This window comes from Salvelinus fontinalis, chromosome 2 (genome assembly GCF_029448725.1).
Source record: "Salvelinus fontinalis isolate EN_2023a chromosome 2, ASM2944872v1, whole genome shotgun sequence".
NCBI lineage: Eukaryota > Metazoa > Chordata > Actinopteri > Salmoniformes > Salmonidae > Salvelinus > Salvelinus fontinalis.
In genome coordinates, this window is record NC_074666.1 from 87,765,047 (window position 1) to 87,780,494 (window position 15,448).

The 15,448-nt window shown below is 43.1% G+C and overlaps 1 protein-coding gene across 4 annotated transcripts in view; it reads left to right on the plus strand.

The window, feature by feature from the left end:
• The window catches only part of col5a3a (collagen, type V, alpha 3a), an 89,899-nt gene that overhangs the window by 53,395 nt on the left and 21,056 nt on the right, over positions 1-15,448 (plus strand). For all 4 annotated transcript variants that reach the window (XM_055893308.1, XM_055893292.1, XM_055893300.1 and 1 more), the window contains 19 exons: positions 3,210-3,263; positions 3,390-3,434; positions 3,741-3,794; positions 4,287-4,331; positions 5,283-5,336; positions 5,808-5,852; positions 6,310-6,363; positions 7,161-7,205; positions 7,457-7,510; positions 7,913-8,020; positions 8,342-8,395; positions 8,730-8,783; positions 8,960-9,004; positions 10,057-10,110; positions 10,412-10,456; positions 11,432-11,485; positions 11,861-11,914; positions 12,257-12,310; positions 12,440-12,547. In XM_055893308.1, coding sequence (XP_055749283.1) covers positions 3,210-3,263; positions 3,390-3,434; positions 3,741-3,794; positions 4,287-4,331; positions 5,283-5,336; positions 5,808-5,852; positions 6,310-6,363; positions 7,161-7,205; positions 7,457-7,510; positions 7,913-8,020; positions 8,342-8,395; positions 8,730-8,783; positions 8,960-9,004; positions 10,057-10,110; positions 10,412-10,456; positions 11,432-11,485; positions 11,861-11,914; positions 12,257-12,310; positions 12,440-12,547 — 1,080 coding nt within the window. The remainder of the gene's footprint in view (positions 1-3,209; positions 3,264-3,389; positions 3,435-3,740; positions 3,795-4,286; positions 4,332-5,282; positions 5,337-5,807; positions 5,853-6,309; positions 6,364-7,160; positions 7,206-7,456; positions 7,511-7,912; positions 8,021-8,341; positions 8,396-8,729; positions 8,784-8,959; positions 9,005-10,056; positions 10,111-10,411; positions 10,457-11,431; positions 11,486-11,860; positions 11,915-12,256; positions 12,311-12,439; positions 12,548-15,448) is intronic.

Here is a 15,448-nt window from a genome sequence, read left to right on the forward strand (position 1 = left end):
TTGGTATACAGAAGATAGCCCTATTTGGTAAAAGACCAAGTCCATATTTTGGCAAGAACAGCTTAAATAAGCAAAGAGAAATGACAGTCCATCATTACTTTAAGACATGAAGGTCAGTCAATCCTAAAAATTTCAACAACTTTGAAAGTTTCTTCAAGTGCAGTCACAAAAACCATCAAGCACTATGATGAAACTGGCTCTCATGAGGACCGACACAGAAAAGGAAGAGCCAAAGTTACCTCTGCTGCAGAGGATAAGTTCATTAGAGTTAACTGCACCTCAGAAATTGCAGCCCGTAACAAACACATCTCAACATCAACTGTTCAGAGGAGACTGTGTGAATCAGGCCTCCATGGTTGAATTGCTGCAAATAAACATTTACATTTACATTTAAGTCATTTAGCAGACGCTCTTATCCAGAGTGACTTACAAATTGGTGCATTCACCTTATGATATCCAGTGGAACAACCACTTTACAATAGTGCATCTAAATCTTTTAAGGGGGGGGTGCTACTAAAGGGCACCAATAATAAGAAGAGACTTGCTTGGGCCAAGAATCACGAGCAATGAACAAGACCGGTGGAAATCTGTCCTTTGGTCTGATGAGTCCATATTTGAGATTTTTGGTTCCAACCGCCGTGTATCTGTGAGACGCAGAGTTGGTGAACAGATTCTCTCTGCATGTATGGTCCCCACCGTGAAGCATGGAGGAGGAGGTGTGGTGGTGTGGGGGTGCTTTGCTGGTGACACTGTTTGTGATTTATTTAGAATTCAAAGCACATAACCAACATGGCTACCACAGCATTCTGCAGCGACACGCCATCCCATCTGGTTTGCACTTACAGTGACTATCATTTGTTTTTCAACAGGACAATGACCCAACACACCTTCAGGCTGTGTAACCTGCCTAAATGACTACTGACCCGTAGCACTCACGTCTGTAGGCATGAAATGCTTTGAAAGGCTGGTCATGGCTCACATCAACACCATTATCCCAGAAACCCTAGACCCACTCCAATTTGCATACCGCACCAACAGATCCACAGATGATGTAATCTCTATTGCACTCCACACTGCCCTTTCACACCTGGACAAAAGGAACACCTATGTGAGAATGCTATTCATTGACTACAGCTCAGCGTTCAACACTATAGTGCCCTCAATGTTCATCGCTAAGCTAAGGACCCTGGGAGTAAACACCTCCCTCTGCAACTGGATCCTGGACTTCCTGACGGGCCCCCCCAGGTGGTAAGTGTAGGTAACAACACATCCGCCACGCTGATCCTCAACACGCTGATCCTCAATCCTCAACATACTCAGTCCCTTCCTGTGCTCCCTGTTCATTCATGACTGCACGTCCAGGCACGACTCAAACACCATCATTAAGCTTGCTGATGACACAACAGGGGTAGGCCTGATCACCGACAACGATGAGACAGCCTATAGGGAGGAGGTCAGAGACCTGACCATGTGGTGCAAGGACAACAACCCCTCCCTCAACGTAATCAAGACAAAGGAGATTATTGTGGACTACAGGAAAAGTAGGACCGAGCACGCCCCCATTCTCATCAATGGGGCTGTAGTGGAGCAGGTTGAGAGCTTCAAGTTCCTTCGCGTCCACATCCCCAACAAACTAACATGGCCAAGCACAGCAAGACAGTCATGAAGAGGGCATGACAAAACCTATTCCCCCTCAGGAGACTGAAAAGATTTGGCATGGGTCCTCAGATCCTCAAAATGTTTTACAGCTGCACCATCGAGAGCATCCTGACGGGTTGCATCACTGCCTGGTATGGCAACTGCTCGGCCTCCAACCGCAAGGCACTACAGAGGGTAGTGTGTACAGCCCAGTACATCACTGGGGCCAAGCTTCCTGCTTTCCAGGACTTCTATACCAGGCGATATCAGAGGAAGGCCCTATGAATTGTCGAAGACTTCAGCCACCCTAGTCATAGACTGTTCTCTCTGCTACCGCACGTCAAGCGGTATAGGAGCGCCAAGTCTAGCTCCAAGAGGCTTCTAAACAGCTTCTACCCCCAAGCCATAAGACTCCTGAACAGCTAATCAAAGAGCTACCCAGACTATTGGCATTGCCCCCATCTTTTTCACTGCTGCTACTCTCTGTTATTATCTATGCATCGTCACTTTAATAACTCTACCTACATGTACATATTACCTCAATTACCTCGACACCGGTGCCCCCGCACTTTGACTCTGTACCGGTACCCCCTGTATGTAGCCCCGCTATCATTATTTACTGCTGCTCTTTAATTATTTCTTATTCTTATCTCTTACTCAATTTTTTTTTTGTTTTGTATTTTCTTAAAACTGCATTGTTGGTTAAGGGCTTGTAAGTAAGTATTTCACTGTAAGGTCTACAGTACACCTGTTGTATTCGGCGCATGTGACAAATAAAATTTGATTTGATTTGATAAGGGCTATTTGACGAAGGAGGAGAGTGATGGAGTGCTTCATCAGATGACCTGGCCTCCACAATTTATTTATTTATTGGATTTTATTTAACCTTTATTTAACTAGGCAAGTCAGTTAAGAACAAATTCTTATTTACAATGACGGCCAACCAAAAGGCAAAATTCCTGCTGTGGGGATGGGGGCTGGGACTAAAAATAAATAAATAAAATATAAATATAGGACAAAACACATATCACGACAAGAGAGACAACACAACACTGACAACAACATGGTAGAAACACAACATGGTAGCAGTCACCTGACCTCAACCCAATTGAGATGGTTTGGGATGAGTTGGACCGCTGAGTGAAGGAAAAGCAGCCAAGAAGTGCTCAGAATATGTGGGAACTCCTTCAAGACTGTTGGAAAAGTATTCCAGGTGAAGCTGGTTGAGAGAATACCAAGAGTGTGCGGAGCTGTCATCAAGGCAAAGGGTGGCTACTTTGAAGAATCTCAAATATCAAACATATTTTTATTTGTTTAACACATTTTTTGTTACTGCATGACTCCATATGTGCTATTTCATAGTGTTGATGACTTCACTATTATTCTACAATGTAGAATATAGTAAAAACAAAGAAAAACCCTTGAATGTGTAGGTGTGTCCAAACTTTTGACTGGTACTGTATACTGTACCTGTATTTGTCATAATTTGAGGATGTGTATATATATATATACATGAGCTTATATGAACCTCATACAGTGTGTGCTGATCAGTGTGCTGTGTTTGACTCTAGGGTGCCAGAGGACTTGTCGGAGCCAGAGGGTCCCCTGGGCCACCTGGGCAGCCAGTAAGTCGACATCCAACCTTCACCTTAATGCTGTTCATTGGGCAATTTAACACCCTTCAAACCAGTCTGATATTAATAGATAACATTGAATACAGTTAAATCTGATTAGCTGTCTTTCTCTTTCAGGGTATTACAGGTGTGGATGGAGTTCAAGGTTCAAAGGGCAACCTGGTCAGCATTTTAAACTTAACTTTGGACTTGTAGTTTTCATGACCTCAAAATGACAACAGTTGATCCATGATGACTATAATGGGTGAATAAAAGCTTTCTAACGATGGTGTTTAGAAACACAATCAGACCTGTGGAATGCAAGTGACTTTTATTAATTAAAGTAAACACACCTAAAAAATCATTGACCACAGTGGAATAGCAGTCCCATGACCCTGTTTAGGATTCCTAGCATGTGGGCCTCTGACCATGTGACCAAGGTTGTGTGAAGAGAAAGTGTGTGTGACGCTTCTTGTTGTTTTGTCTCAGGGGCCACCTGGAGAGACAGGGCCCAGCGGTCAACAAGGAAATCCTGGATTACAGGTAACCCACAACCTCACACAAGGTCAACACACAACAACATGTTGTCAAAAACATCATCCATAAAAAACACTGTCTCAACACTTTCTTTGCCTTTCCATTCTTTCTCTCTTTATCTTTCTACTCTCTCTTTATCTTTCTACTCTCTCTTTATCTTTCTACTCTCTCTTTATCTTTCTACTCTCTCTTTATCTTTCTACTCTCTCTTTATCTTTCTACTCTCTCTTTATCTTTCTACTCTCTCTTTATCTTTCTACTCTCTCTTTCCCTTCTGTCTCTTTATCTTTCTACTCTCTCTTTATCTTTCTACTCTCTCTTTCCCTTTCTACTGTCTCTCTCTCTCTCTATCTCTCTCTCTCTCTCTCTCTCTCTCTCTCTCTCTCTCTCTCTCTCTCTCTCTCTCTCTCTCTCTCTCTCTCTCTCCCTCACACACACATGCACACACACACACACACACACACACGTTAACCTGATTAATGCTTTGTTCTGGTCCAGGGCCTTCCTGGTTCTCAGGGTCCCATCGGCCTGCCAGGAGAGAAGGTAGGCACCGTGCATCTCTCTTCCTATCAGATTTAAAGACCTGATCTTGTGACCGCTATCAGCTCCGCCCCCCAGGGGAGGCTGGCCTTGAACGTTGTGACCCAGTACCAGCCACTCCTGGCTCCCATTCAGATTACAGAGGACACTTGACAGGAAATTCATATCCAGGAAACACACACTGGAACACACACACAGGCAGGCAGGGAGTCAGTTCTGTGCTATCACACACCAGAGCCTCCTCACACTATAGCAGGGCTACTCAACTACTATTTCCTAGGTGGTAAAGGTCCGGATGGATATTGTCTTCATCGGCGTAATAAACCTTGCGAGTCATGACCCATATGACCCCAGACTGTTCACTCTCCTCTTGTTGGCAGAAAGAACATTTAGCAGTTTCTAACTACATTTCCCTACAATTCTTCTACACATTTTGTCATGGAGCGGAGAGAAAATTGTGCAGTTTTAAAGCTAATTCCCTTCAATTTTATGTGCACAAAATCATTGAGTCAACAAAATCCATGGGGTCCCCCATGGGCATATCATCTGTCCATGATAACTACAAGATTTAGATAGCTGGTTAGCCTAACATACCTACCTAGCTAACATGGGCTAGTTGATCAACTGTACAGTACTGACGTGTTAGAAATATCTCTGTAATGTCTGTCAGTGAATGACATGACAAGAGGAAAACTTCCACATGTAAAAATTGCACCTTGTGCGTTCTACTGTTACAACTCTCAACCACATTGATACATTGAAAGCCTGAGTTTTTAAAAATGATTTATTTTTAAAGTCGGTAGCCACCGGTTGAGTATGGCTGCACTAGAGGCTAATCATAGTCAAAAACACATATACCCTGTATCACATTGTTGTAGTCTGGTTGTTACCCTTCAGATTGATTTGTATATACAGTACGTTTCACCACTCATGATCTGTCTCTGTCCCCCACAGGGTCCCCAGGGGAACGGTGGGCTGCAGGGACTCTCTGGTATCGATGGCCCTACTGTAAGTACATCCATCTGATTCTTCCTCAGCAGCACTGATAGCGCTGACCTTACCAGGGTGCATTACCTCTTCTCCACCAGCAGGGGATAACAGAAGGCACTAGGAAAGTTCTCCAACGCAGCATTTCAATTAGCTCTATGAATGAAGGATCTGTTTACAAAAGGGCTTAGCTAAACTTACATCCACATTACGTAATAGTAAACAGGGCTTATGTTTCGCGTGTACTGTCATGTTCTGCAGACACAACACCCTCCAAGTCCCTCTATACATTGTGCTGTATTCACTTTGCTTTGCACTGTCCATCAAGCAACATTGATTGTTCCTGAACAGACCTGGAGATCTGTGGAGAGTTCTAATAGTAAGGTACCGCCGGCTGGTACAATGCTCTATTACTTGTTATAAACATGTGTGAGCCTTTATAATGTCTTATAATAAGACTTCTAATATGCTGTGTCTGTTCAATGTGTGCAGGGCCATCCAGGAAGAGAAGGCCCCCCAGGAGAGAAGGGGCTCAATGTGAGTTACAGTACAGCCCGTTAGACCTGCCTGGGTCACCACGGTGCCTTCATATAAACATCCATATTATCCAATCACGGTCACTCATCACAAGTCTCACCTCACATTCGTTGAATGCATTGTCATCGGACACTCCCTTCCACTCCAATCATGTTCGTCCACATTAGCTCACTGTCATCATCATCATCACCATCATTGTACGGCTCACTCCCGTTGACTCGTCCTTTTCAACATTGTATTTTCACAATGTCATCGTCATTGCGCAGTCACGTCAATCCACTCCGCTCATCAGCGGTATGGTATTGATCATAAAGTGCACTCATCGTCATTGTCCAGTCAAAAGCACTCATTGCCATTGTGATTTGACTACATTAGCCCAACACAATTGCTCACTAGCATCTGTATAATGGATAGTGCTTTTCAGACAGATGAATCCTGATGTTGTTTTCTCGTACAGGGTTTGCCTGGAACCCAAGGGCCTGTTGGTTATCCAGGGACTCGCGGTGTCAAGGTGAGTCAGATGCGATGTAATGGTCACGGTTGAAATCCTCAAAGGTACAACGGTGAGAGAGATAGCCATTCCCTCAGACATTTCAATCTCTCTACCTGTGGTGGACATGTTGTGGGAGTGTGTGTGAGTGTGTGATTGACAGCTGACAGGTTCAGAGAGAGCAGGTGTATTCTCAGGAGGGGATCTAATGACAGTGGGAATAACGTTTGATTGACAGTAGAAATGACAATGTTGGATAAGAGAGGAAGGTGTTTATGTGTGTGGGGGGTGGGATTGTGGGTATGGGTGTTTTGTGTGTGTGAGCGTGTGGGTGTGTGTGTGTACTCGTGTATATGCGCGTGTGTGAATTTAGCGTATGCACATGGAATTCAAATTGTGTCTTGCGAGGATAGGTCGGGGTGTTGCATCATGGCTGGGGATGCTTACTCACTCAAAGTAATATTCACACCACCAGTATTCCACCTCTAGGTCACTGTTGTTAAGGCGCAAGCTGACCTCGTCTGCAATCGTTAATAGATGGTCAATAACTGGTCAATAGCAGGGCAATGACAGGTTAAGAGCAAATCAACAGTCATTCATAAGTCATTCTCCATTGTCAAATCATGGTGTTTCTTATAATAGTTGTAGCAGTAAAATACAATAAAAACATGGTTTAGTGACGGCCCATGCATGCTGTTGATAGTACTTTTATTTACCTCTGAATACGGTAGTGTAGTACAGTATCGTCTTGAATGGTGATTATCAGTGATATTGTGGCCTGTTCTGATTCTACTTGTATTTGAATGTCTGTTTCACAGGGAGCTGATGGAGTGAGAGGTCTGAAGGGGAGTAAAGGAGAAAAGGTGAGAAAAAAGTCATTTTCACAGTAATTCTGCTGTAAAACTAGAAGAATAGACGTGATTACTCACTGTCAAAGTACCAGTTGTCTCACTATCAGATACTGTAAAGGCATCGCATTTCTACTTCATGGTTTATTATGACATCCCCCATAGAGATTTAATAGATCAGACACCTGCCAGATCTCAGTACTGTGATTAATGAATCATCATGAATCATTAGAAATCACTGTCTTCTTCTCCTCTTTACATTGCAGGGTGAAGATGGCTTCCCCGGGTTCAAAGGTGACATGGGCCTCAAGGGAGACAGGGTGAGAGTGTACCCACGCCAGACAAACACACGCTTAAGATCAGAGCTGTCTCTCATTATGAACAAATAAGGTATTTTATGTAGAATGAGATGAGATCTCAGTTAGTCTGACCTGCTTTTCTGTCTGCTTCTCTTTCTCTCTCTCTCTCTCTCTCTCTCTCTCTCTCTCTCTCTCTCTCTCTCTCTCTCTCTCTCTCTCTCTCTCTCTTTCTCTCTTTCTCTCTCTGTCTCTCTTTCTCTCTCTATCTCTATCGCTCTCTCCTTTTGTCTCTCTGTCTCTCTCTCGCTCTCTCTCCCTCTCTCCCTCTCTCGCTCTCTCTCTCGCTCTCCCTATCTCTCTCTCTCGTTCTCTGTCTCTTTCTCTCTATCTCTCTCTGTGATGTGTGTGTGTGTGCATGTGTAGGGTGATAACGGGGTCACAGGAGGTCATGGAGAGGACGGGCCAGAGGGGCCTAAGGGCCAGTCGGGACCCCTAGGAGAGGTTGGAGGTGCTGGCATAGCTGGAGAGAAGGTACAGGAACATTATTTCACTAGTAACATTTACTGTATGTGTCTGGTTATGCAATATGTATGAGTTATTGGGATTATGCAGATGTATGGATATATGCGTTGTTCAGCGTGTCGGCTACAGTACATGTAATCACATGAACACCCTGCTAAACCATGTCATACAGTATTTGCATACATTATGCACTTTGTTTTTGGCAACGTTGCCAAGTCAACCATAATGATTCCACTCCTCTTTTTCTGTTAATCTCTCTCTCTCTCTCTCTCTCGCTCTCTCTCTTCTCTCTCTCTCTGTCTCTCTTTCGCTCTGTCTCTCCTTCCTCAGGGTAAACTGGGTGTCCCAGGGTTGCCAGGATACCCAGGAAGACAGGGGCCCAAGGTAAAATCCAATTAAGAGCTTTAAAACTTTGTTTTACGTTAAAACTTTGAAACACAAAGAAGTGTGTATTTCTTTGGCTCAGCTCATTGCTGTCAAATAAAAAATAAAGCATGATAAATGGCTGATTTAAAAATAGGTATTTTATTCATAGTTCATTAGTGACAACAATTCATTAGCGGGTTGATTAATGGCGTATTTAAGGCAGTGTGTTTGACTTATGGATTAGATTTTGCTTAATTCGATACTGTGGTTAATTATTAGTTAATTAAATGTTGTGGTTGATGCATGATTTATGTAAGGCTGTAGATGGTTAACCTCTGTGTGTGTTCTCCAGGGATCTGTGGGGTTCCCTGGTTCTGCCGGGGTTCTGGGAGAGAAAGGAAGACGGGTGAGAACCATAGGACCTGTATTGAACCGTACTGAACCGTATTGAACCATATTGAACCGTATTAAGCCCTCTACTGTAATGCTCCTCTAACCATCCAAAGATTGGTGAACTGCCTGTACTGTTTTCACTGATAGACAACTGAGTGATCGTAATAATGCTGGATTTCTCTTCTGCAGGGTCCATCTGGTCAAGCAGGAACTGGGGGTCAGAGAGGTCCTAATGTGAGTTAGATTTCTCCTCTGGTCTTACAGCATGTAAGTCTGTTGATCTCCATTGCACTGGGCCTATGGTGAGGTGTGAGTCACGGTTTCTCACCAACTGACAATGCACACCATTCATTTACAATCAGTGGTCATCAACCTTTTCTGAGTCCAGATGACTTTCTTAGTCAAAATGCAAGCTGAGACCTACCACTCAGATAACAAAATAAACATGACTTAAAAAACATAAGCCTATGCAACATTGACCAATTAAAAGCAGTTCTGTAGCAGTGAGGTTTGTGCAGTAGGCTATAGGTCCAATACGTTATCACTATGCTTGAATTGCCCTGTCAATGTTGTTCTTCTCAGACTATTTAGAAATTATATTTCTAAATTGTAGGTATATGATCACATTGGCAGTATATCATTTGTCGTATTACTTGTGAGGCACAGCTGAGTGAGCATAATCATTTAATCATTTATAATCATTTATTTTACTGCATCTGATGGTTAGCATTTTAATGGCTTATAAAAGTGTTGAAAGTCCTGAATAACAACTTAAACATAAACTTACTCATAAAAACAGCAGCTCTTTGCTGTATTTGTTGAGTCTCTCTCTAGCCATGGTTTTAAAAGTTTAGAAATCTCACATTATCAACTTTGCTGTGCGTTCGAGGCTTCTTTTGACAGCCTATGGCGCGAGGAAACTGTGCAGACACAGTGATCTGAGCGATCTGATTGGCCAGTGCTAGGCCTATTAGTGCACTTGATTTGCTCTCTGGGCCTGCCGGGTAAGTGGAGTTCTACCTTCAGACATGGTTCAAAATGGGGACACTTTGCCTTTCCGGAATCAGGGCTGCTGAATCAAGTACACCTACCACCAGCACTAAACTCATTTTAAGAAATAGGAACGCAAGGCTTTATCGTTGTTTTTTTTTACAGAAAACCAGACCGTTTGGCGACCACTGATTTACATCATAGGAACTCTCATTCACCCCTTGTCATTTATCCTTCTCCTATGGATGAGTTGTGTTGTCATAAGGAGGATTATATTGATGTTGTTTTTTTCATAGGGTGCCGGTGGGGGGAGAGGAGCACGAGGACCAACAGGAAAGTCAGGAGACAAGGTGGGTTTAGGCCAGTGCACAGCTGTCTCATAACGAGAGAAGGAACAGGCGCTGTTGTGTTACCGTTCAGCACAGAATGCCATGCCATCTGGTGCAAAGAGATAATACGTACAATACTCTGCAGCTACATGTTTGAAACTGAAATGAGTTATTTCAGGAGTCCTTTCAAAAGACCACCAATGAAATGATTAACAATGATAAAGAAATATATTTTCATAAAATGAATGAATAGACCAACAGGCTCAATAACTGTTTATCTCTCAATCCCAATCCTCCACCTTCTACATGATCCACCAATCAGGGCACCTCTGGACACGAAGGCCCACCAGGATCCACAGGAGACCAGGTAAGCTCCAGTCTGACACACAACAACACCAGAGTTGAGCTATAATATAACACAGCTAATAATAGCTTATCTAATAATAGCATATCTAATAATAGCATATTAAATAATAACATATCTAATAATAACATATCTAATAATAGCATATCTAATAATATCATATCTAATAATACCATATCTAATAATAACATATCTAATAATAACATATCTAATAATAGTATATCTAATAATAACATATCTAATAATAGCATATCTAATAATAGCATATCGAATAATAGCATATCTAATAATACCATATCTAATAATAACATATCTAATAATAGCATATCTAATAATAGCATATCTAATAATAACATATCTAATAATAGCATATCTAATAATAACATATCTAATAATAACATATCTAATAATAGCATATCTAATAATAGCATATCTAATAATAGCATATCTAATAATACCATATCTAATAATAACATATCTAATAATAGCATATCTAATAATAGCATATCTAATAATAGCATATCTAATAATAGCATATCTAATAATAACATATCTAATAATAGCATATCTAATAATAGCATATCTAATAATAACATATCTAATAATAGCATATCTAATAATAGCATATCTAATAATAGCATATCTAATAATAGCATATCTAATAATACCATATCTAATAATAGCATATCTAATAATAGCATATCTAATAATAGCATATCTAATAATAGCATATCTAATAATAGCATATCTAATAATAACATATCTAATAATAGCATATCTAATAATAGCATATCTAATAATAGCATATCTAATAATAAATTATCTAATAATAGCTAGCATAGGGTGATAATATTTCAATGATACACCCTGTTAGGAAAAAGCATAATTTTGCTTCACAGATACATAACAGTGTACGATACCTACTGGTAAAGATAGTCAACTGGATTGAGTCTTTGTGTTGTCTGGTTGATCGTACAGGGACCCCAAGGACCACAGGGAAGGAACGGCGAGGCAGGACCTAAGGGACCTAATGTAAGTGTGATGTGTCAAATGACAAGCAGCTTTTATTTATTTTATTAAAAAAAATATTTAACCTTTATTTAACTAGGCAAGTCAGTTAAGAACAAATTCTTCTTTACAATGACGGTCTACCCCGGCCAATCCCTAACATGGACGACACTGGGCCAATTGTGCCCCGCCCTATGGGAATCCCAATCACGGCCGGTTGTGATACAGCCTGGAAACGAACCAGGGTCTGTAGTGACGGGAGCCACTTGGGAGCCCCTGCATTGTTTAACATGTTTCTGTTTTTCTTTCCAGTCTTACGTTGTGTCTGTCTGTACTGTTTTATCTCTATCTAGTGTGTATGTGTGTCTAGGCTAATTAAAGGGCAATATTATTTTTCAGGGAGCAGTTGGAAAAGACGGACTACCAGGTCATCCAGGACAGCGAGGGGAGCCAGTGAGTTAAACTGGGATTCTCTGATAACCCAGGAATTACGCGGTTGTTAGTTACTTTTTCGCCATCGTCCAAATATGGACATAGATTTCAACACTCATCAAGACCCCTAATAACACCACAACAACAAGCAAGACAAAAGCTGTGGCTTAGATGCTGAATTACTGAAGTGCTAGAGTGGACTACATACTGAAGACTACTAATCCTATCCATAACTCTCTCTCTCTTTCTATTTCTCTCTCTTTCTCTTTCTCTCTCTGTCAGGCTGGCTCTTTCTCTCTCAGCTCTTAGCTTGGGTCACGGCTTCACTTGCTGTTTTCTCACTTGTCATCTCTCCTCTCTCAGGGCTTCCAAGGCAAGACTGGTCCACATGGGCCAACGGGTGTGATCGGACCACAGGTGAGTTATCCAATAAGTGATTAGAACTACATTTGTAGTTCTTTTATGACAGTGAAAATCAAACCAATAAATGAGAGCTGTGAGGTAATGAGAACTGCTGTCTTGTTTTGTCTCTGTGGTTGTCGTTAGGGTAAATCTGGTGAGACTGGTTCTAATGGCGACAGAGGACACCCTGGGTCACCAGGACCCCCTGGAGAGACGGGTTTACCCGGAGCGGCAGGCAAGGAGGGATCCAAGGTGAGTCCGTTCAGTGAATCATCTTCACCACCACCATCATCATCTTCAACACTATCATTATTATCATCATAAAAGCAATCTATAGAAGATCTTACATATTTCCTCCAGGACCCTCTCAGAAACGAGATATGTCACCTCACCTCAAGGGATTTATCCTTCCCACAAATTTCCAAACTGATAAAGGGGAGAAAAAAATTGCTCATTCCATACCTCACTGTGCTCCGTACGTTACCGCTCATAAAATATGGATGTTCCTCTCAGTTGATGTGACTGTTGCACTGTACTCTGTGATTTATCACCTCATAAGAGGCCTGCTGTGAAATAGCACAGTTACAAATAGAAATCAAACTGGATCAGAAATAGAGGAAGTACTAAAAACAAACAAAATATAACTATTGTAAAATAGATTGTGCCTGTAAAATGTGTATAAGATGTATATACTGAAGGTAGAAGTCTAAGTGTTATTGTTTATTAGTTTACTCCAATTGGGGGAAGGGTGGTAGGGTTTGCGGGGAATAATAAAGGTATATTCTAAAAAAGTGAATATATGTATGTGTATTTTTGTACATATATGAATGTTTATGTATATATACACTACCGTTCAAAAGTTTGGGGTCACTTAGAAATGTCCTTGTTTTTGAAAGAAAAGACATATTTCTGCCCATTAAAATAACATCAAATTGATCAGAAATACAGTGTAGACATTGTTAATGTTGTAAATGACTATTGTAGCTGGAAACGGCTATAAAAATGTAAGATTAAGATGGGCAAAAGAACACAGACACTGGACAGAGAAACTCTGCCTAGAAGGCCAGCATCCCGGAGTCGCATCTTCACTGTTGACGTTGAGACTGGTGTTTTGCGGGTACTATTTAATTAATTACGCTGCCAGTTGAGGACTTGTGAGGCGTCTGTTTCTCTAAATAGATATGGTTGCTGATAATGGGTCTCTGTAGGCCTATGTAGATATTTCATAAAACATCTGCAGTTTCCAGCTACAATAGTCATTTACAACATTAACAATGTCTACACTGTATTTCTGATCAATTTGATGTTATATTAATGGACATTATTTGATTTTTTTTTCAAAAACAAGGACATTTCTAAGTGACCCTAAACCTTTGAACGATAGTGTATATATATGGGTATGTATGTGTATGTATGTGTAACGGCGTTCCTCCTCTTCATACGAAGAGGAGGAGTAGTGATTCGACCAAGGCGCAGCGGGTTGTGAATACATAATTATTTATTTGCAAGACGAACTAACCACACGAAGAACACTTGATATATTACAAAACAACAAAACGATGTAGACAGACCTGGACGACGAACTTACATGAAACACGAAGAAATCACGAACAGGAAAAATGACTACACAAAATGACGAACGCACGAAACAGTCCCGTATGGTGTAACATAGACACAGACACAGGAGACAACCACCCACAACGAACACTGTGAAACAACCTACCTAAATATGACTCTCAATTAGAGGAAACGCCAAACACCTGCCTCTAATTGAGAGCCATACCAGGCAACCCTTAAACCAACATAGAAACAGAAAACATAGAATGCCCACCCAAACTCACGTCCTGACCAACTAACACATACAACAAACTAACAGAAATAGGTCAGGAACGTGACATAACCCCCCCCCCTCAAGGTGCGAACTCCGGGCGCACCAGCACAAAGTTTAGGGGAGGGTCTGGGTGGGCATCTGACCACGGTGGTGGCTCAGGCTCAGGACGAGGTCCCCACCCCACCATAGTCAATCCCAGCTTGCTAATCCCCCTCAGAATGACCACCCCTCCATTCCACCCACCTAATATAGGCAACACAAAATAAAGGGACAGCTCCGGGACAAGGTAGCTCAGGACATAGAGGTAGGTGAGAATAGAGAGGTAGATAGAGAGGTAGCTCAGGATAGAGAGGTAGCTCAGGATAGAGGGGCAACTCCGGACTGAAGGGCAGCTCCGGACAGAGAGACAGCTCTGGACTGAGGGGCAGTTCTGGATACATGGCAGCTCTGGACGCTCATGACTAGCTGACAGCTCTGGACGCTCATGGCTGGCTGACGGCTCTGGACGCTCATGGCTGGCTGACGGCTCTGGACGCTCATGGCTCGCTGACGGCTCTGGACGCTCATGGCTGGCTGATGGCTCTGGACGCTCATGGCTGGCTGACGGCTCTGGACGCTCATGGCTCGCTGGCGGCTCTGGACGCTCATGGCTCGCTGGCGGCTCTGGCAGATCCTGTCTGGTTGGCGGCTCTGGCAGATCCTGTCTGGTTGGCGGCTCTGGCAGATCCTGTCTGGTTGGCGGCTCTGGCAGATCCTGTCTGGTTGGTGGCTCTGGCAGATCCTGACTGACGAATGGCTCTAGCGGCTCCTGACTGACTAACGGCTCTGACGGCTCGGGACAGACGGGCGGCTCTAATGGCTCGGGACAGACGGATGGCTCAGACGGCACTGGGCAGACGGATGGGTCAGACAGCGCTGGGGAGACGGATGGCTCAGACGGCGCTGGGGAGACGGATGGCTCAGATGGCGCTGAGGAGACGGATGGCTCAGACGGCGCTGAGGAGACGGATGGCTCAGACGGCGCTGAGGAGACGGATGGCTCAGACTGATCCTGTCTAGCGGAAGGCTTTAGCTGCTCCTGTCTGGTGGAAGGCTCTAGCGGCTCCGGTCTGGCGGAAGGCTCTAGCGGCTCCAGTCTGGCGGAAGGCTCTGTAGGCTCATGGCAGACGGGCGGCTTTGCAGGCTCATGGCAGACGGGCGGCTTTGAAGGCTCAATACAGACGAGCAGTTCATGCGGCGCTTGGCAGACGGACAGTTCAGGCGCCGTTGGGCAGACGGCAGACTCTGGCCGGCTGAGACGCACTGTAGGCCTGGTGCGTGGT